The 22,632-nt window shown below is 32.2% G+C and overlaps 1 protein-coding gene and 1 pseudogene across 1 annotated transcript; both read right to left on the bottom strand.

Annotated features, from left to right (window-relative positions):
• Positions 1–9,590: 9,590 nt before the first annotated feature.
• Positions 9,591–10,448, bottom strand: LOC18036325 (annotated as a pseudogene).
• A 7,025-nt stretch (positions 10,449–17,473) lies between these two features.
• Positions 17,474–19,559, bottom strand: LOC18037266 (probable WRKY transcription factor 40). The gene is made up of 5 exons (XM_006427559.2): positions 19,198–19,559; positions 19,038–19,097; positions 18,493–18,831; positions 18,259–18,375; positions 17,474–18,074 (listed from the first exon to the last, which is right to left on the bottom strand). Exons 1-5 carry the CDS (start codon positions 19,279–19,281, stop codon positions 17,718–17,720), a joined length of 957 nt encoding a protein of 318 aa, XP_006427622.1. The 5' UTR covers positions 19,282–19,559; the 3' UTR covers positions 17,474–17,717.
• Positions 19,560–22,632: the final 3,073 nt, after the last annotated feature.

Raw genomic sequence — 22,632 nt, 5'->3', positions numbered from 1 at the left:
TAAGTTGCAAAATTATCAATGTAGTGTATCTATTTGACATCAATTTTCTAGCTCTGCTGGAGCTCATGAGTGTAAAAGAACTTTGGTGACATGTGTTTGGTTTTATCTCCCTTGATATATCCTCCTCTAACTTGTGTAGTACAAGCTGTATTGTCTTCAAATGTTACTATTGGCATGTCTATAACAGAAGTTAGATTACATGTGTCTTAAATATGATAGATAAGAGATTGTAGCCATATACATTCCTTACTTGCTTCATGTAGAGTAAGAATCTCTGAATGATCAGAGAAGTGGCAACAAAATTTTGCTTCATAGATCGCCATAAAATTGTTGTATTATTACATGTAAAAATAAATCTTGTCTATGAACGAGTTTTATGAGGATTATAAAGATAACTTGCATTTTGCATAACCAACAAGCTTGATTTGTTTTGTTTGCTCTGTTTGAATAAAATAAACCTCAATCCATCATTCCATGGAGATAGCGAAATACATGTTAAATGCCCTTCCATTGTCTTCGAATTAGTGCAGATCTAAATCTTGCCAATAAGTTCCCTAAGAATGCAATGTGTGGCTTAGTGCCCTAAGCTAAGTATAATAATGCGCCAATATCATCCATAAGAACACGTATAGCCCAAGTGTCTTTTCATTATCTTCTTTAGGGTGGAATGGATCATTTTTAGATCAAGCATAAGAGTACTTAATGAATAGGCATTATTTGTGTTGAAGCGCTTTAAGATTTTCTCAACATAGGCAGACTGATGGACAAGTATTGCATCAGTGTTATGCTCAATCAGCAGACAATATTATTTCGTTAAATGTTTCATTTCAGATTTTCTTTTTAAATATTGAACAACTTTTAAGAGCTCTTTAGGAGTTCCAATTAAATTCATGTCATCTACATATACTGCTGCAATAGTGAATCCATATTTAGATTTTCTAATAAATATATATGGGTAAATAGGATCATTTATACATTCTTCTTTTATTAAATATTCACTTAAACAATTATACTACCTGTGCCTATATTGTTTTAATCTATAAAAGGATTGTTGTAGCTTTATTGAATACAAAATATGATCATTTGATCTATATATGCTTCAGACATTTTAAAATCAAGTGACCCATTTAAATAAATATATTGTCACTATATCCATGAGACACATATCAAGTTTTTCTGAGACTGTCAAACTGATTAAAAATCGAAACGTAATGGTGTCCTACTGGAGTATATGTTATACTCATAATCAATACCAAATCTCTACGAGAAATTTTGTGCAACCATTCGCGCTTTATATCTTATGATTTTGTTATATTCATTACATTTCCTTATAAACACTTATTTGTATCAAACATGTTTGACATTTTTAGATGTCTGGACTAAAGATCCAAATACTTCATAAGTCAATTATGCTTGAATTGCTTATTTTCATTGAGGCTAATCATGCATTTGTCTACATTCATCGATAGTTTTAGGTCAAAATCATTTGTAATTTCAGTTTGAATGAGAAGACAATGTTGACGACAATTTTATTACAATCACATATTTTCTTAGTGTAAGTATTATTTCTAGATTTTTCTTCATTTTTGAATTTTTGTGCTTTGTTGGGACCTAATGCCTCTTCAAGGACTTCCATCACTCCTAGGACTTGTGTCTCTGTCAGGACATGCTGGGACTATCAGTTCATCTAGAACTTGTGATTCAAGTAATGTGGGAATATTCATTTTTTGAGCATTATTTTCATTTGGATCTTGATTTTTCATTCTTCTATTTTGAGAAATAGTATTTATAGGACCAAGTGGTATGCACGCTTCTGGCATGCAACGTAGAACTTATTAGTTACCTTTACACTTGACTGTGATAACATAAATATTTCCATAATATTGATTTTGATGATAACAAGCAAGATTAAGAATGTTGGAGTCTTTAAAATTGGTTAATTCTTTAAGGTCATATAAAGTTTTTGGACAAATTTAAGAATTTGGACAAAAATGGGTAACCGTTAATCTTGAAATGGCAAATCGATTTTATAAAGACGACATAAAATTTTGATTTTAGAAGATAATGATGAGTCGTTTATTGAAAAATTGTTAACCAAAAAATTCCAAAGAGCAATTTAACTGAAAACGATGAACCATTTAGCATAAATGGGTAGCCAATAATTTCTTGCATGTTTTTGAAATTAAACGGCAAACTGACAACTCCAAACGATAAGTCGACTTTGAGTATATTAGTCACTAGAATCAATTGCCAAACCGAATACTAGAAAACGGTAAGCTGACTATTTAAAATATGCATAACAGTATCTTGGACAAAGTCAAAACAGTAATGCGACAGAAGTTAACAGCGATCCAAATATGCCCAGAAAGTCAACAATGGTTAGTTTTCTTCTCCAACTATAAAAATGCTCAATCAAATTCAAATCATAACATATTCTACAATTATTATTGAGCTTGTTATTGTGCATTCAATCCTCAAATGATGTTGAAGTCCTATCTTTGTGCGCTGTGTAGGTGATATGGAACATACATAGCACAACCAAAATTGTATAGATAGAAAAGATTAGGTTGATAACCAAGCACAAGTTATAATAGAAAATATTGATAATAAGAAGGTCTAAGACGAATTAATGTTGCATAATGTAAAATGGCATGATTCCGTATAGATATTGGTAATTGTGTATTAAACAACAATCTTCGTGCAATCACCTAAAGTGATTTAATCAATGATTCTGCCATTCTATTTTGTGTTTGAACATGTAGAATTGAATGTTCTACATTGATTCGAGCAAATATATATACAATAGTCATCAAATGTCTTAAAAGTAAATTCACAAACGTTATCAAGACATTTTGTTTTTTATAGAACTATTTGAAAACTGTGACTTTAATCTTATAATTTAGACAAGTAGTCTGGCTAATGCAACATCATAAATGGACAACAAACAAACATGTGACCATTATGCAGATGCTTCAATTAAAATTATAAAGCAACAAAATGGTTCACTTGATGGATGGATTTGCCCACATATATTTTTTTGAATTTTTTGGAGAAAAGTTGAAGATTCAAAACCAATCTTAGAAGGGGATGACCTAACTACAAATTTACCTTATGAGCAAGTGGTATAACTAATTTTATTGGACAATGGAATCTTCTAGTTCTTTAATAGGTGCCATGAGAATTCTCGACCAAGGTGTTTACGCCATAAAATAAATATTTTTAGATCAATGAACTTTTGGTTCATTAGTACATAGCTTTCAATTCAATTTATAATTGTATAATACAACCCAAATGAGAAACTTGGATGTTTTTCCAATGTGTATTCCCTCTCCGTGGCATTTTTAGTGATGTGGGGGTATTTTATATTATTTTTATTTAAAAATTCAATATGATACTCATTTATACTAATATATTTAAAACTTAACAGATTTCTTTTAGATCTTGCTGAATGTAAGGCATTTGGAATAAATAATATTGTTCCATTTACTAATAACATAATGGCTCTTCTAAAGCCGTCAATTAAGTCTGCAGAACCTGAAATAATGCTTACATTTCTTTCAAGAAATATTTTTATCTTGAAGAATAGTATGTGTAGTTGCAGTATCAACGAAGCATACATCGCCAATTTTCTTTTCCATGGTAGGTAATTCATTTCTTCATATCCTTTTATTCTAGAAAAGTTCATGTTGGACATCAAAATTATTAAAACATAAAACATAAGGTAAGTTTGATGTGATAACAAAAGTATATAAATAAAATATAAGTAGAGTAATAACTAAAGTTTAATATAACAAAAGTATATGAATAAAATATAAGTAGAGTAATAAATAAAGTTTAGTTAGTATCGATATTTCCATCACTAATTAAATGATCAGTTCTCCATCTGCAGGATCTCACTCATCGATAAAATTAGCCTCAATATTTTTTCCTTAGCCTATTTTGGATGCCTAATAAAGGTTTATCGCTTGCTTATTTGCACAGCAGAAACGTGACTAAAAGCCCTTTTTTCTATACTGATAACAAATATCATAATTATTGTTTTTATAAAGTTTCTTTTTCTGAACCCTTGTCTTTACTCTCTTTTTTATCGACATTCCACTTTCGGTGGTGTCCATATTTATTATTTTAATTTTCTAAGTTTTAATGATCATGACGGGAGTAATCACCATATTTTTTTCCGCCTCCTTGATTACATCCCTTATTTCTTTATTCATTTCCATTCGTTTTTTGAAATGATCCAGAACCAGATAAATGTGATTGATGATTCTTCATCAAGAGCTCGTTGTTTTGTTCAGCTATTAGAAGACATGATATCAAATCTAAATAATTGTTGAATCAGCACTCTAGGTACTTTTTGTTGTAGGATTGTATTTAATGCATGAAAAGTGAAAAATGTCATTTCAAGCATTGTATTTTCGCTAACTTATTCTCCACACAATTTCAATTGTGAGGTGATGCGAAATAACTCAAAGTTATAATCAGATACTCTCGAGTAGTCTTGCAATCTTAAGTTCATCTATTTATATTGTGCCTTAGGAAGGAATATGTCTCTCTGGTGATCATAATTTTCCTTTACATTATCCCAGAAAATCAGTGGGTCTTCTATAGTCAAATATTGAGCTTTAAGCTTCCATGTAAATGATGATAGAGAAAAATCATGGCTTTTGCCTTGTCTTGTTGGAATGCATGATTTCCTTAACTTATGGCATCTTCTAGACCCATAGCTTGGAGGTGCATCTTTGCATCTAAAAGCCCAGAAAAATAATTACTTCTAAAGACATCGAGAGCGGGAATTTGTAGATCTGTGAGGTTTGACATCTTTTGAAGAATATCTTACTAATAAAGAAAAATAAATACCAAACTCAAAGCATGTTAGATATAAAGAAATAATGATGTAGAATTTCATTTATCAATTTAGAACTTCAAGTTCATATATAGATGTCATGGATTTTAGAACTTTCGGTTCTAAGAATTGCATTTTAAAATTCAGAACTTCGAGTTCTTCTTTCTTTTTGCAAACTTCAAGTTGCATTAATAATTAATGTTTATACGATAATATAACTTAAAAGAATCATAATAAACAATATCATATCATAATCCTTATTTTCTGATGTGAAGGATCCAACTTAGTGGCAATCATAGAGCATATAAGGACTACTATAATAAAAGTAAAATAAAATTCTACACTTACCAATTAGTATATCTTAGATTAGCTATCCGTGCTGATAGCACGTAATAAATAAAGCAATAATAATTAATGAGAAAGTAAATTTAAGAGAGAAACATAATGTGTCTTAATTCTCTATTGTGTATTAGAATAAAGAGATAATTACAACTCATTGCTATTTATAGTGAAAATTTCCATCACCTTTAATTTGTAAAATGAATGAACCATAGGCTTATTAAATTTAAGCCATAAATGAACTACATTAAAGTGGTAGTAAATCCATTGCTACACAACATTACAGTCATTTTAAAATTCAAAACTGATTAATCGATAAAATATTATAGGCATTGTATAATTACAAACACAATTTTTTATATTCCTCTTCAAACAATTAAGGGTTGAGAACAATAAATTGATTCTATTGATTTGGAAATACTGGTTACAGTATTTATTTAAGGTGGATGAAGTCTTGAGGCACCATAAGGATAAACATCTGATATTTTTATAATTTGGCTCACGCCAATATCTCAGAATATTATTTAAAAATTCATTTAAATTGAAATAGTTTTAAAAAATATAATTAGATAGGTCTATCATTTTTGAAAAAATATATATATAGTTACGTAGTTCTATTATTATTATATAGAAAACAAAGTGTTGATCTAAAAGCATACTTTTATTAAATAAATCATTAATAAATTATGATTTCTTGTTTTCTTACCAGCATTGTTCATGATGTATCATGAAAATGTTATCATTTATTTTCTTCATGAGATAAAACTCACAAATCTCTTCCACTTTGAATAGCGTGATGTATAGGATGACAATTTAATCATGGCCCAGAAGAATCCGGATTGTTTGGGCTAGGTCCAACCATACCAGATTAATTTAAATTCGATATCTAGATGCCATTTTATAAACGTGGATATGTCCCGGGCCGAGTGAACCTGCATGTCCAGAACCTAAATCTGGATTTTGTTAATGTTAATATTAGTTTTTTAAATTGTTTATAATATAAATAGAATTTTTTTTTTTGTATTTGATTTTTTTCAGTTGAATGCAGATTTTTTTTTTTAGTTGGATTCATCAATCCGGGTTTAAAACTAGCAATTTGGAAACCTAAATTTTTCCGAGTTAAACTCGGCCCAAACACTAAGTAAAGAAACCGAGTTCATATCTAAGTCCAGTACAACAAATTTACATCCCTGTCTGAATTCGAAAAGGTTGAACCTAAACTTGGATCCGAATTTTGCCATGCTTATTGATATTTTCAGTTTGCTTAAAAACCTTAAAATGGAGAAAATTCCCTATATTTTCTATGATTTACATCTCTGAAGAAGTTATTTCAACTCTACACGCTGCTTGGTAAGGAGGAAAATAAAAACCTAAATGAAAGAAGTTATATTTCTTCTGTCTTTTAAAGAAAATCAGAACCCATGTGCCCCTCTCTCTCTCTTTTTTATTCCCCAACACAAGTTGAAGTCTAATTAATTTTTTAAAAGGAGAAAAATCATTCAAAATGTTAGTTTTTGTTTCTCAATGATGTTTATAGCAATTAATACAATAATCTGTAAAATTTGTTAGCAATCTCAGACAGAAATGTTTAATTAAAAATATTAAACATTTTCACATCAACATGAATATGGATGGCAAAAAAGTACGGGCTAACCCAAGGTTGGGTTGGTCATGCCCATTCACACGGGATTTGGCCCACCCTTCGCATATGAGGGCCTAGACAAGAGTTTAGAAAAAGAAATTCGGACCAGGCGTAAGCCCTCTTTTTTTAAAAAAAAAAATTATAAATTTAAATTTGAATAATAATGGAAAAATAAAAAATGTAAGTTTAAATTCCTAATTTATATATCAATAATGAATAAAAAAATTTAAAATTATAATATTAAACTTAAGTGCTAATTAGTTAATAAAATGCTTAAATTAGAGAATCCAATACTAAAAAATTAAATATCTAAACTTTTAATTACTTTATTTATTATTTTATTTTCAAATAATTATTTTTTAATTCGTTATTGACTATAACAACTTTCAAGTTTATAATAATTTTAATAAAATTTTAAAAAATAAGTAAAAGTTTAAGTCCGGCCCAAGCCTAATCTAAGCCCACATGAGCCCGACCCAAGCCTAAGCCTTACACTTCTTATTTATTAAGATTGGGCCTGAACTTAAAAAAACCTAGCACAAACTCTTAATTTGCATATCTTATACGTGAAGTGTTAATGAAGCCTTTACAAAGTAGTCGGACTCGTTTATTAAATAAAGGGAAATTATCAGCTATATACCCTTAAATGACACCAGTATCAAACGTGCTACAATATTTTTCAAGTGTATCACTCGTATACCCTAAGTTGACAAAACACTTCTGTCGTCTACCGATCCGTTAACTGTCGTTTGCGAGCGCTGACATCATAAGGGTAATTTAGTCTTTTTTTTTAAAACGACATGTCATCCCATTTACCTAGTAAAAAACGACATGTCATATGATATATTTTGATAAAAATGACATGTCATCCCATTTATCGGATAATTGTTAATAATTGCTAGAAAAAAAGCTACTTTACAACCGAATCTACTCCTCCAAATTTAACCTAAATTATTGAAGATTTACTCCTCCAAGCATCATTATTTTTTTATGGTATAATATGTATAATTATAAATAATATGTTGTTAATAATTTTTTACGGTATAAGATGGATATTTTTTATGAATAATTGTTAATAATATGTACCATTAATAATTCTTTTTCTAATAAAAAAATGTATTGTTAATAACAAAATAAAAAAAATTGTGTATTGAAAATTACATTAATTTTCAAGGCAAATTTATTTTTTTTACCTCATTTTGAGTTTAAAGGGTAAAATAGTCATTTTGCTCAAATTATGTTAAGTTCTTAACGGTAGTAAACGGAAAGGTGGACGCCGGAACTCTTTTGTCAACTTAAGGTATAAGAGTGATATAAGCGAAAAGTGTTGTAGTACGTTTGATACTGGTGACATTTAAGAGTATACCGGTGATAATTTCCCTTAAATAAATAATCACTCGGGACTAGTAACAATTAATAATTATTCAGTATAAACAGTAACAAGTACTTGTCATCACCCAAATTGTAACAGTACTATTTATTAGTGATATATAAGCATTTAAATTGAAGTACGGCATCCAATTTTGGAATCATTGGATTTAAATTTAGTAGCCTAAATATTTTTAAGAATATATAACACTTCAACAAATTATGGTTGGAATGTCTATCTATTAGAATACAAAACAGTCATTTATGAAGCATCAATTTAAACATGCCCTTTTAATTTATGATTAAAACGAATCTAACTGGGAGAAGACTGTAATCATTTTTTTTCATTGTTAATATACATCATGAATGCTATATGATATTTACAAAACGTGCATGCTATAACAACTATTTAAAATAACAGCAATAAGTTGTCTTTTAATTTTCTACTTCTAAAATTTAAAAACAAAAATCAATTTAAGTTTGAAAATGTTTATCCCACAGAATTTTTTTTTTCAAATTCAATTATGAAAATGGAATATGGAAAATAAAATTATCAAAAGTGATTTAGAATTTAAAAGTGCAATGATCTTGTTTGGTGCTTTTATTGACAAAAGAAAAAAAAGGAAAGGAAAATAAGAGAAAATTGTGTTATTAAGAAACAGAAATGAGAGCTTTTTATTCATAATTTTTATCTGCGAATTTAAATTACTCAATACATTCTGCAACAAAACTTTTGGTGGCCAAAACTCTCTGTTTTTAGTTTTAATCTACTCATTAAATCACATATGAATTCATTGTGAACTGTTGCTTTTTAATGTAGATATATATTGAGTTCATCAAATACTTTTGTTTTTGTCAATCAATTTAGTGTTTGGCAACAGAGGAAGTGAAAAAAAATTCTATGGTGAATATTAGTCAATTATAACATTATTTTTATAGAAATCTATTACTTAACAGTAATTGACGATACAAACAAAATCAACTAACTTGATCCCCTTGACTTTGACAAATTGACCTGCCATGTCAGCCGTACAATGAACTGGTTTCTTTTACATCCGAGAGCAGAAACAAAAAAGAAAGTACGCCCTTTTGGGTTTTTTTTCTAAATAATTTCTTCTAATTGTTCGAAAATATTTTACAGAAATGCTAAAATGTTTAAAATCATATTCGTTTTACAATCGGTCAACTTGGGTACTATATTGTACATTTTGTATATGTTTCTTGAAATGCCTCTCTAGCTCTTATTATGTTCAGAAATAGCACTATTATTGCAGTTGTTGATAATCTGTAACCAGAACTTGCAGAGTTTGCTTCTAAGTATTTGACAGCTATTTACATTTTGTCAACGACTGAAATTATATTCCGGAATATGTGATAATTCTTGGAAGATGTTACATTTCAGGAATCAAGAAAAGGAAAAAAAGATGACTGCTCATCATCATCACTGTAGTTGTTTTGGCAGAGTGACTTCAATCCAGAGATTTTTTCAACCGACTTCCGCAGAACTTCAATCTGAATTGATGAAGACTTTGGAGGCAATTTTGGTTTCCTTGGAACTTGTTCAGAAAGCTTGCTCTTCTTCAAACTACTTTCACTGCTCGTAAACTGAAATTCTCTATCGTCATTATCAACAACTTCATCAGAAATCCTCCGCATAACTGATTTCTTGAAAATTGATCTAACAAGTGCTTCATCTTCCGAGCTCTCTTCCTTTTCTTCTTCTGCAGCAGGAGCCGTGCTTGTGCTCTGTCTCTGCAAGGCCCCAAGCATATCATCTACACAAACAGTTACATATCCAGACTTGCTGACATAATGTCATCAAGTGCTCCAAGGGTATCCATCTCCCTCTTGGAATCCAAGGTTCTTTTCTCCAAGGCTTTCATAGCGTCGTCCCCATCTCTCTCTTCCTCAGCCTCCTCTGCACGCCAAGGTTCAAAACTACAGTTGCACCAGACTCCACTACATAATCTGAATTTTGAGGATCCGTTTTTATTGTCAGCTCGGCTGAGCAACGTGTGCACTTAAAATAAAACCTAAATATTTGAATTCCTAGATACTTCTCGCCGATTACGTCTTCTTGGCGAAAATTAAATTTGGTCCATTTATAGATGAAACTGCCACAAGTGCTGCACCAGATGCTCATGGATATCATGGAACAAACACTCATTTGTTGGTTTCGTTTTCATCGAATCCTTGGAATTTTTGATGGATCAAAATCCGTGGGTAATACTTATTCAACACTTTTCTTTCACCCATTAGAAGAAAAGTAACGACAAAAAAGAGCAAGAAAACGAAGAACAAATACTTTGGGTGCAAATCGCACGCACTGATTATATTATATTTACAAAAGACCAGTCCTAGTTCCTATACACTCGTTCCATAAGGGTCAGAGAGAGTGAATCTATTTTGAACTAAAATAATTCTTTTTCCTCATACAACTTGAATTCTGTTTCAAATATGTCAACTTACTAACCCGAGCCGCTCCCTGTTTTTTGGGATTTTGGGGCCCGGAATTAGTGGGGATTGAGCCTATCAAAGTTCTTCTAACTGAAGGAGCCTCTTTTATAAGACAAGTGATTAATTAAAATGATGCTGGTGGAAGTATTTTTGTTGAAGCTGGCTTTGATCTGAAGGTATGCTTTTGATGTTGTAACAATGCATACCTACAAGATGGGGTTTTGTATTTCTTCTTGTTGTGAGTTGTGATGTGATCACTTGTACATATCAATGATACTCTTAACAAGTCATATTTCAGTTTGCTAATTTGATTGCAAACGGCCATTGAGCAAAAACATGAAGAGAGGTTTCCTCAGCACAAAAAGAGTCACAAAGCATGTAACTGGAAGTGATGAGAATCCCTGTTTTTCTTTTGTTCTTTTTTTTTTTTTTTGTTTGAACCATCTGGTATCCGGCGACCACATTAGGCCCTGACTATTCCGGATTCGGGCCGGGTGCCAAGAAAGTCCTCCCAACGAGGGTGACTCCCAGGGGACTCGAACTGGGGAGCAAACCCAGTCGAGCCACTTAAGGGGTTCAACCGTGCCAGCTGAACCAACACCTCGTTGGTTTTTTCTTTTGTTCTTTTAGTTTATAACGAATCATTTTCACGTAGCTTTATTCTCGTAGAAGAAAGAAATCTTATTAGAATTGTTCATATCAAAAATTCATTCTTTGGAACCATATCACATCCTAGATCAAATTAAAAATTATCTTGATTCATCCCACCACAACGAATTGCCAAAAACCAAGTTGGTGATGATGACCGTGTTGGAGAAAAATACATTTTTTAAAATTTTTTTTATAAAACTTTTTAAGATTGCTCTCATACAATATATAAGAATTTGTAATCTAGAAATCGTACCTTGAAAATCTGATTTAACTTTTTATGCTGAAGTGATTTAGGCTCCCAGATCACGTTCCGTCACAACTATGCCTGTTAGATCACGATCTGTCACCACCACGCTTGTTAGATCACGAACTATCACCAATGATCTTCCAGGTTATGACTCATGTTTGATTTGCACTTGACGTGTGGGCGCCTTTATCACTACTAAAGCAACTAGCACGAGAAAATTTTTCTCTCAACAGTAGAGAGAAAAAACTTTTTCTCTGATGTGTATAAAGTGGCTGCTCTCTCTTTCTTTAGAGAAAATAAGTCTTTTTATATCTCCCTTTAGTGAAAACCCTAGGCTCCAAATAATGAAAATCAAAACTCGCGTTACTTGCTTTTTCTATAGGGGACCCACCTTATAAAATAACATGAGGCCCCTTACACACAAGCTAATTAAATGGAGCCTCCCACTAAATGATATATTTAGGCTTTTGACCCAAATAGCTAGTTATCTTGCTTATTAATCCAGTAGTGGTGCAGTCAATTAAATAAGCTAACTCGAGGATCATTTGGGAACATACAATAGTGGCTATAACAATTAGGTCTGTAATTAAACTAACCTAATTATTTAATTCTAAATCTACTCCACTAAAAGATTGGAATTGACCTCCATAATTGTATGCTCGAATAATAATACGTCCTAAGCCACATTGATTTCTTTACTGCACAATCATTTGTACCACATCATTAATTAAATCGATATCTTAACTGTCCAATCGATTTAATTACATCTTATTCCTTGATACTTACTGGTTTTCTCTAATGATCATTTTCAACATACTAAATATATTGACACACTCTGACTAGAGAATTCTATGATCAAATGCCGAAAACCCAGCAAAAGATGTGTTGAACAAATTCTATATTATTAATTTATAACTCCAATACTCATAAATGCTCCCACTAAGATACCGGGTAATCTAGACTACAAGTATGTGTCATGTCTATTGGTAACTCAAATGGAATAACAATTATAATCATGAAATTATAATTAACTCAAGATTAAGATTATAGTAAAATCAATGCCTATGAGATTTAATAAGTCTGACAGTTATTACAAAGTTAATTAAATCTCATATGTGATCCTGTTCAATATAGTCGTACTACATCAATAAATTCATACATGATTAAGACAAATCATTCAATGAATTTATTACAGTCTATACCTAAATAAAATGTCCAACTTTATTTATCAACTGCGAACTAAATTTATCTAATCATAAGATAACTTGTATTTATGTCTTCTGTGAATTCACATGGTGATCACATAAATACATATAATATGATTAAATGAACTTTAATAAAAATATTAATGCAATTAAGATATTTGAATAAAATACCTCATTAATTTTATTAATCAGAAAAAATATTTATTACAATTAAATAAACACATATGCTTTTAGAGAGCATATTTTCCCAACAGACCGGCCATATAATTTTGAAATGATTCCTAAATAGGATCATACTCTCACGTGATTCATAGGATTGCAATGTCTCAGGCCCGAAGTGCATGCATGATAAATACTGTCAAAAGTCCAGAAAATTAAGCGACCAAATACAAAGTATGGATAAGTGTCTAGAGGATCGAAACATGTCATTGATTGACTCCATTATTGCTGTGCAGTTTTTGGATGTCCTAATTGGACCTCCTAAAGGTAATTTGATTGTGGCCTTTGATTGTCGGCTCCCCTGTCATCATGTCACCAACTTCCATGATCGTCTACCACTAGGCAGGCATCAGCCCTGATTGAACCGATATTTGCCCAATGGTAAAACTTCATATAGACTTTATCCTTATAAAATTCATATAAATTCTTATCAAAGTAGTTCGTGGTAATAGAAGAACTGAGTCGAAAAAAGAGGAATTTTGAAAGCTATAAGCAATTTAACTATATAAATCTCATGGTCAATGGGGGTTCAAGCCCTATTGGAAAATATAATTTCGGTACCCAAATCTGTCGAAATTTGAATTGCTTATGACATTGCTATTTAGAATAAGGAGCGTTAATTGCTTATGACATTGCTATTTAGAATAATGAGCGGTATTATTTTTATTTAATTCACGCCAATATCTTAAAATAATATCTAGAATTTATTTGAAATATGTCAGACTGCTATAGTTGGGTGCCTCTATTAAACTACAAGATCACATTAACTTTTATTAAAGATACACAGTTCATAAAGTGTGATTTGATTTTTACATCCAAAAAAAAAAAATTCCCCACTTATATGGCATGAACTATGTGGTCCCTTCACCCTTATATTGCTTTTATCTCAAAGGTTGCCAAGCCCAAAAAGGTGACCGAATTTAGGCCTATAAATCTGTGTAATGTGATTTACAGAATAGTGGCGAATACTATGGCTAATAGACTAAAACAGATCTTTCATCAAGTTATCTCGCCTACACAAAGTGTCTTTATACCTAATAGACTTATCACAAATAATACTATTATTGGGTATGAATGTCTTCACAAAATTAGGCATAATAAAAGTGCAAAAAATGGGTTAGTAGCTGTAAAACTAGATATTAGCAAGGCCTATGATAGAGTGGAATAGAGGTTCCTTGAACAAACTATGGGGTGGCTAGGCTTTTCACATAAATGGATAAAGCTAGTCTTGAATTGTATTACAACAGCAAATTTTTCTGTAATCATACATGGCAAACTCAAAGGGTTGTTCCGTGCTCAAAGAGGTCTTAGGCAAGGGTGCCCTCTATCTCCATATCTATTCCTCATATGTGCGGAAGCTTTTTCAAATCTGTTGATGCAGGCAAAAAGACAAAACTTGATCCATGGGCTGCGGTTTGGGCAGGAGATCTCCATCACTCACTTATTATTTACTGATGACAGTTTAATTTTTGCAAGAGCCTCAACAAATGAGTGTAATCAGTTGAAAGCTTTGTTTGACTCTTATGCATCAGCCTCATGGAAAATCTTCAACTATGAGAAGTCATCGATGTTCTTTGGCGGCAAGGTGAGTGAGCAACAAGCTGAAACCATTAAAAACATCTTCCAGCTGAATGTAGTATCGAGACACGAGAGGTATTTGGGGCTGCCTTCGATGATTGGTCTGAAAAAGATGAGTTTTTTTAATGATGTAAAGCTCAGGGTACTGAGTAAGATATCTAATTGGCAGCACAAATTTTTTCAACTGGAGGGAAAGAGGTGTTAATCAAGGAAGTAGCTCAAGCAATTCCAGCCTACGCCATGAGTGTTTTTAAGCTCCCTATCGGGCTGTGCGAAGATATTCAAAGAGCGGTAGCAAAATTTTAGTGGGGCTCGAAGGAAGACAAACACAAAATTCACTGGGCAAGATGGGAGAGATTAAGCCACGCAAAGTGTAGAGGTGGTATGGGCTCTAGAGATTTTTGTAGTTGCAACCAAGCGATGGTGGCAAAACAAGGATGGAGAATACTTCAGGATCCAAATTCTTTGACTGGCCAAGTTCTAAAAGCCAAATACTTTAAATGCTCAGATTTCTGGAATGCTAACTTGGGATCAAATCCATCTTTCCTCTGGAGGAGCTTGTTGTGGGGTAGACAGGTTTTAAAAAATGGGGCTAGATGGAGAATCGGTAGAGGCGATATGGTGCAAGTTTATAAGAGTAATTGGATCCCAAGGCCAAATACCTTTAAACCCTTCTCAATACCATCTTTGTCGGAGGATGCTAAAGTTGCAGAGCTAATTGATGCAAGGAACCAGTGGAAAGCAGATTTAATTTTGGAGCACTTTAACAAGGAAGATGCAGCAGCCATAATGATAGAGGTGTCAAAAAAGCCCGCCCGGACCGGACTTGGCCCGGACCCGGCCAATCCGGTCCAGGTTTTCATATAAAAACCGGACTCGGGTTTGAAATTCTCAAACCCGAACATTTCCGGGCTCGGGTCCGGGTTCAACACCAAAAACCCAAAACCCGGACCGAACCCGGTTTTTTAATAAATTAATATATATATATATATATATATATATATATATATATATAATTATGAATTTATGATATGTTGGATGTTATTTAAATTTATTGTGTGATTATTGTGTTGTTGAATTTAATTTATTTATTTTTTTATATATAGATTGAATGAGTTTAAGTTTGAAATTGGATGAATTTAGGTATTAGAAAGTAGATTGAAATAATTTTTATTTATTATTTGTGCAAAATTTGCATTATTAGTATGTTATATATTTGTATTTGACTATTATACTTTTTTAAAACTTGAGATTGAATGTGTTTATTTGATTATTTTCTTTTTAAAAATTTGCATTGTTAGAGAAATGAAAAAAAAGTTGAAGAAAAAAAATTGAAGTTATCAATGCGGGTTTAGAAGCCCGGATCAAAACCCGGACCCAGAAGGTGTCGGGCTCGAGCCCGGACCGAACCCGGAAAAATCAGGTTTTAACCCGGGTCCGATCTTATATTTCACTCATCCAGTCCAGTCCCGGGCAACACCAAAACCCGGACCGGACCCGGATTTTGCCAAGCCTACATAATAAGGATCCCTCTCCCTAGAAGCCTAAAAATGGATGAAGTTTGCTGGTATTTTGACAAGAAAGGCATGTACACAGTTAAGAGCGGCTATCAAATTGATCTAAGACTGAAATATCATGATATCCCTAGCACCTCGGAGGATTGCTCTTGTTACTGGAAGGCCATATGGAGATTGGAGCTGTCTGAAAAAACAAAAATCTTTTTATGGTGATCTGCTCAAAACATGCTACCAACCATGGAGAATTTATGGAAGAAGAAAGTGACTGCATCTCCTTTATGCCAAATTTGCAGAAGAAGTGTGGAAACTGTTTCTCATGCCCTGATCGAGTGCAAAGCAGCGGGTAAGATTTGGAAACAGACAATCTTAGCTGATAAAGGCATTGAAGTTTATAAAGGGCAGGATATGCTGGAAGTGTGGTTTCAGATGTCTAAGAGGCTGTGCAAAGCAGACTTGGAATTATTGGGTGCTACTTGGTGGATTACTTGGAATACTAGAAATCAATTACTTTTCAAAGGGGAGAAAATCAACTCAAATGTCTCAGCTGCAAAGGCCCAAGCTATAGTCGAAGCCTATCGAAGAGTGAAGCATGTTGGAAGTTCTCAAGCTGCAAACCAAGAAGACAAAAAGCATCATCAGTGACTCCACCTCCTGCTGGAAGCTTCAAAATTAACGTGGATGCTGCTACCAATGTTGACGCTAAAACAGTAGGCTTGGGGGCTGTTATTGGGGATGATAAAGGAAGAGTGGTGGCAGCTGCAATTAAACCATCACGACTAAGCTGGGATGTGCAGTTTGCAGAAGCAGAGGCTGTAGAACTGGGACTTCAAGTGGCCAAAGAAGCTCAATTGACATCAATTATCATTGAGACAAACTGCCAGGAGATTGCTGATTTGGTCAACCATAAGAAAGGGAGCAAAACAGAAATTTGCTAAGTGATATCAGCAATTCAAGATATGAGAGGTGACTTTCACAAGGTTACCTTTCAACACATCCCTAGATTCACTAATGAACTAGCTCATAGATTAGCTAAGTATGCCCTTAAGAGTGAAACGTCTAATGTTTGGATGGACTCTTACCTGGATGATATTGTTTGTATTTTTAAAAATTTTGCTTAATGGAAAGTCTATTTTCTTCTTTAAAAAAAAAAAAACACTATGTGGTCCCTCAAATTTTCAGTTGTCACTTTTTCATGTGAACCGGAAAATATTAATGTAATGATTGAGCTCATCCCAATCACGCATGCTGCTAAAAGTAAAAATTTATCAAAGAAAAAACGAAAAGAAGTCGTCTTTTGATTTCTTTCCTAACTCTAAAGAAAAATAAAAATTATTTCAGTTTTAAAGTATTAAATTTAAGAAAAGAAAAGGACTCCAAAACTCTTAGGTAAATAACTTTGTTCTGCCATTTTTTTTTTTTTGGGGGCCGTGGAGCTCCAATTTTTGATATTGAAGCAGAGGAAAATTTTCTGTTTCCCTCTGACTTTACATAAGACTCAAAAATTAATCTTGGGAATTTTCCTTTTTCTTTTTCCCTTTACAATGCTGTATTTACAAAGACATCCTAAATCTCACAGCAGCCTAAATTCCTAATTTGAAAAAAAGAAAAAAGAAAGAAACAGCAGAACACTCATGCAATCTTCTAATGAAGTTCACCATTTCTCTCTCGGATTATGTTGAAATATTTTCCCAGAAATTGCCGCAGCCAGCGCCGTCGTAAAATTAGGATCTTTTGTCAATGAAGAAGCCATCTGTTCCACCAAAAAATTTCTCACTTCTGGACTGGTGTCAATTCTTGGTTTCAAAGCCTTATCTTCGTTGCTGGACTTATTATTAGACCTTGTGAGATCAAGAGTGATGGTTTGTCCGGTCGAGCAGGGGACCGAACCGGCCGTCACACAACGGCTTGTTGAACCGGATGCTGCGTCCATTTGACACGGAAGTGGATGGTTGTGCTCCCCCTCGTAAGTCGCTACCAATACAGATTGGTCCTCAACACTTCTTTGTACCTGAAACATAATTAAATTGCAAAACTTATTTTTTTTTCCCTTAAAGAAAAATATTTTTCCAAGAAAGTTTTAAAAAAGATATGAATCTGATTGCATATGATGCATATCATATGTGATTCTTTTCAAAAGGATTCATGTAATAAGTTGTGCATTGATTGTGTAAAGAAATTCCATTCGGGCTTACCTTCTTTTTAACTGGGCAGCTTGGAGCGAAAGAGCATTTGAAGTAAGCTCTAGGAGAAGGATTATCTCTAGTGACCTTTTGTCCGTATTTCCTCCATTGATATCCATCTTTCACAACCTATATAAAACACGTTCAAAATTAGATTATTCAACCACATAACATAACAAATTGCATAGCAAAAATCCCATCAATATTTTATGCAACATAGTGGGTGCTTTTGTTTTTTGGACTTACAAGGCTGGTGGTATCAGATGGCTCGGTCCTATAATGAACTCTCGAAATCTTTGCCTTGATGTGTTCTTCCCTTGGTTTCTTGCAAGATTCTTCATCAGTAGAACTGCTTTCAGAATTTCCCATTGTTAGCGCAACATTGTTGTCGTTGTTGCTGCTTTCGGATTTTCGTTTCTTCGATGAACTAATAAAAACCTCCTTACTAATCTCAGGATTCTTGCTCATATAATCCATCAATTGGTTTCTCAAAGCATTGTAACTCTCACACAACGCTGTTAACGTTTCTGTTAGCTTCTTATTTTCTGCACTCACGCGGTTCAATTCCGCCACTAAAGCTCCGGTCTAAAAATTATAAAAAACAAAAAGATCAACATTTTAACAACATTTTAATTAATGTTACTCATCAAAAAATGTTTCCTGGAAGAGCAAATTAAGTAAATCAAATTTCTTTTTAGTACAACTTATGCAGTTCCCAATACATTAATCTACAAATAATAATAAAAATAATAGAGTAATGCTAACTAACGGAATCTTGTACATGTAATCACCTCTTGTTTCACAGAATCCTTGTTCCCAAAACCAGAAAAATCGCCTTGCAATTCTTTCTTCTGAAACCCAATAACAACAAAGAATTTTTAAGCTTCTGAATGATATAATATATCTCAAAACAAGTGGAAATTAACCAAGAGTATGGTAAGTTCGACGTACCGCCGGCGCCAGAACTTCATCATTCAATCGGAGAGGGTTGGAGTTGAGATCCAATGAAGTATCAACCCATGAAAAAGAATCCATAGCTAACGACCAACAAGAAGAACAAATTTACTCAAAAGACTTGTATTACTTAAATTTTCTCAAAAGACTTGTATTACTTAAATTTTCTCAAACTTCTAGCAAACCCACAAAGCCAAGTAAATATATACCCACCAAAAGTGGCCTCAAATTGACCAAAACAAAACTCAAGACTAAAATCCAAAGTTTTCTCAAATTCAAACCATGCATTAGAGAAAGCTCAACTTGTTGGAAACTTGGTGGAAAAAGAGTGAGAGAAAAGATAAGATACAAAATATAGATAATATTTGTCACAAGAGCTGGCATGTGCTATTATTATATAAGCCAATACCGTACAAGAACGAAGAATGAAAGTGGGTGAGTTAAGGAAGCTGTCGGTTACTTGTTTTTGAACTTCTTATTTTTTTCATTTTCTTTTGTCAAAGGTCAACAAGCAGAAATAGAAAAGTGCATGCACAATTAATTTTTTGGAAGGCGTTAGAAGTTTTAAATTGACCCGATTGCTATCTCTGTCTACCAATTGGCTTTGCTTTATTTTCGAGTTTTGAAGTATTTTCCACGTTAAAGTACTATTATTTTATTTTTCTGAACGGAATACTTTTGTTTCTACACACGAAAATGGAATATTTTATGTTTCATTATATTATTGAGAAAGTCTAGAAATTCATGTCTTCTAGATTCCCACTTGTTTCTCTTGTTATGTAAGTCATAATTATTCTCGTAATAATTAATGGATATTAATGGATCAAGATCAACAATCTAAATTGTAAATTAAGTTTGTGACTAAGAAATGAGTATTACTTAGGCTATAATTTTTTTAAAAAATAAAATTGATATCGCATCGTAGAGTAGTTAATTGAAAATATTACTTGGCTCATAATTTATTTTTATTTATTTCTTATATTCATTTAATTAAGTGTGTAATGTCACGTTATTTTGTAAAAAAAAAAAAAACTGCAATAGTAAAATATATAATAAATGTTAAAAAATAAAATTATCCGAAATGGTGAAAATCGATCAACTTTACTCTTGGAGATTAGATTATTTTATTATTATTATTTTTTTTTGTTTATATCATGATGCTATTTAATATAATATAATTAAATTACAACCGCAAGACAGGTAGTCGATAGCATTTTTTGGTTGGCAGTGGGACTCGAAGCGACTCACATGGGTTGGGAGAAGAAGGGCAGAATTTAGTTTCCTCTAATGAGATGATTGAAAAAAAATAAAATCATGCGACATAATCTAATAAAAATTATCTTATGTTCTTTCACAATAATTAAAGAGCAGTCAGAATCGATTTTAAAATTTAAGTTATTACATAAGTTTCTTAAATGTAATTATGAGACTACTTTATCTAGTTGATGTATCGACCACACGTAGTTATACTTCTTTAAATCATTTTTTAATTCCAAGTTTGGCATAATACTGAATCCATTTGAACTTCTGCTCATCAATTCAGAAAAACCAGTCAACTTGAATTATGGGCTGACTTTAATATTGAATTTTAAAAAAAGTGGTTGCATAAACAAAATTGTCAGGTGTGAAACAAATCTTGTTTAGTCCGCAGCCGTATTCCCTTTGTAGAACAATGTCAAAATTACCAATTAATTGTTGACAATTTTAGTGCAAAAATGGTACGATCAATGTGTGTATTATATTTATAACTAAAACATGAATTCACATTTTCTACTCATCTTGTCTTTGATTTACTTTTTTGAGATTTAATAATTAATGGTTCATTAAAAAATAAATAAAAAATAATATATCTAAACGATACATTATTATTCATATGTCACAAGATTTTTAAAAAGTAAGTGAAAGAAAAATGAATAAAGCATTTGTTTCCCTCAAACATATCATAAATATAAATAAAATTTTACTTTATACATTTTTTTAAATTTTTTTTTAAAAGAAAATCTATTCTCCTCTCCACCCATATATGAATGGAATTCAAATTTTAAATTTCTTATTTTCAACTTGAGATCACAAAAACTATTATGTTATTCCAATAAAATAAACCCATCATGCTTTTATTTATCGCATCGTCCAAATCAATGTATAATTGTTTATTCACACTGTCCTTGTGACAACAAAATTAAATACAGCAACAAAAAATTTTAGCCACACGCATTCTAAAGTAGCACAATATTTTAGCACAAAATTACGCTCTGAGTGGGAGGAAAAAAAATAAATAAATAAACACTACTTTATATGGATTTCTATTTCGTGTGGATATTTCATAAACACGTGTTAGAGAATAGTCAGTTAATCTTAATTAAACTAAATAATTTGTGATTCTTTAAAAAAGTATCTGTCTACCTCCTTAAACTTTGAGAAGCAAAAGCAGGTGGTCCCAAGAAGAAGTGTTTAATCAAGGTGGCCTGGCTTCCAGTCTTCAAAAGACAGCCGACGTTATAATTAAAAGCAAATCTTACAAATTGGATAAAATCTCATCCATTGAGGGGGTTAAAAAATTAGTCAAGATTAATTGAAGAATCGCTGTGCTAAGATACTCAAATAAATAATTGCATGTTCAAATCATGAAAAAAGATTAACTTAATTCCCTTTTTTGAAGAAAAAAAAATCTCAAGTCAAAGGTCCTAAAAATGGGCGGTGGGTGGGGCTGATGAGGTCACTGAAAATGAGGTCATTGCGTTCATCACAAATTGATCCCAATGCCCAAAAAAACAAAAGTCAATATTGAATTGGAAGAATATATGAAAGTTGGTGAGTCTATCCATTGAACAAAAATCAAAACTATGGCAACAACGTTCTGGTTCATGAACTGATTTGTATTTTCATTATCAAGTCCATTTCCATGTCCATGTCCAATTAATTGCACGACCGAATATGAAAACCAATGACCAAAATATATGTATTAGATGGAGTACTTTTCCATTTCGACCAGTCTTAACTAATTTCAACCCAGTTGCATGACTTAGTTCAATTAAGATGATTCTAATAATGACCAAGAAAAAATTCAATGTGGGAAAAAAAAAACAACAATCGAGGTTGTTTTTTGGAAGCTCAACAATATTTGTGGGCTTACGTGCATGAATAGCTTTAACCAGCAGAGTAGTGAGTTGTTTGGTGTTGGTCGTGGCCACTTGGGATTTTACAGATAATTTTGGCCTGTACAAAATGTGTTTGGTGCTTTGTACTTGCACGATATTAAGTCAAATGGAAATATTAAAACTGGTTTGCACTTTTTTTTTTTTTTAGGTATTTTTACTTAGAATTTATAGATAATTACAAAATTATATTATGGAATACGTTATCACTAACTTAGATTGATTCTATTACAGTATTACAGATTTTTTTTTTGTACTATGATTTATTTATCTCTAT

This window comes from Citrus clementina, unplaced genomic scaffold (assembly GCF_000493195.1).
Source record: "Citrus clementina cultivar Clemenules unplaced genomic scaffold, Citrus_clementina_v1.0 scaffold_7, whole genome shotgun sequence".
Classification (NCBI taxonomy): Eukaryota; Viridiplantae; Streptophyta; class Magnoliopsida; order Sapindales; family Rutaceae; genus Citrus; species Citrus x clementina.
This window is presented reverse-complemented; position numbering and strand designations above follow the sequence as displayed.

Bases quoted from the DNA above. Each gene is read 5' to 3' on its own strand.
- LOC18037266 (XM_006427559.2), bottom strand. From the start codon at position 19,281: ATGGATTCTTTTTCATGGGTTGATACTTCATTGGATCTCAACTCCAAC. The intron at 18,832-19,037 runs GTGATTACATGT...TATAATTTTTAG, and splicing joins AGGATTCTGTGAAACAAGAG to ACCGGAGCTTTAGTGGCGGA. The intron at 18,376-18,492 runs GTAAGTCCAAAA...TGTTTTATATAG, and splicing joins CATCTGATACCACCAGCCTT to GTTGTGAAAGATGGATATCA.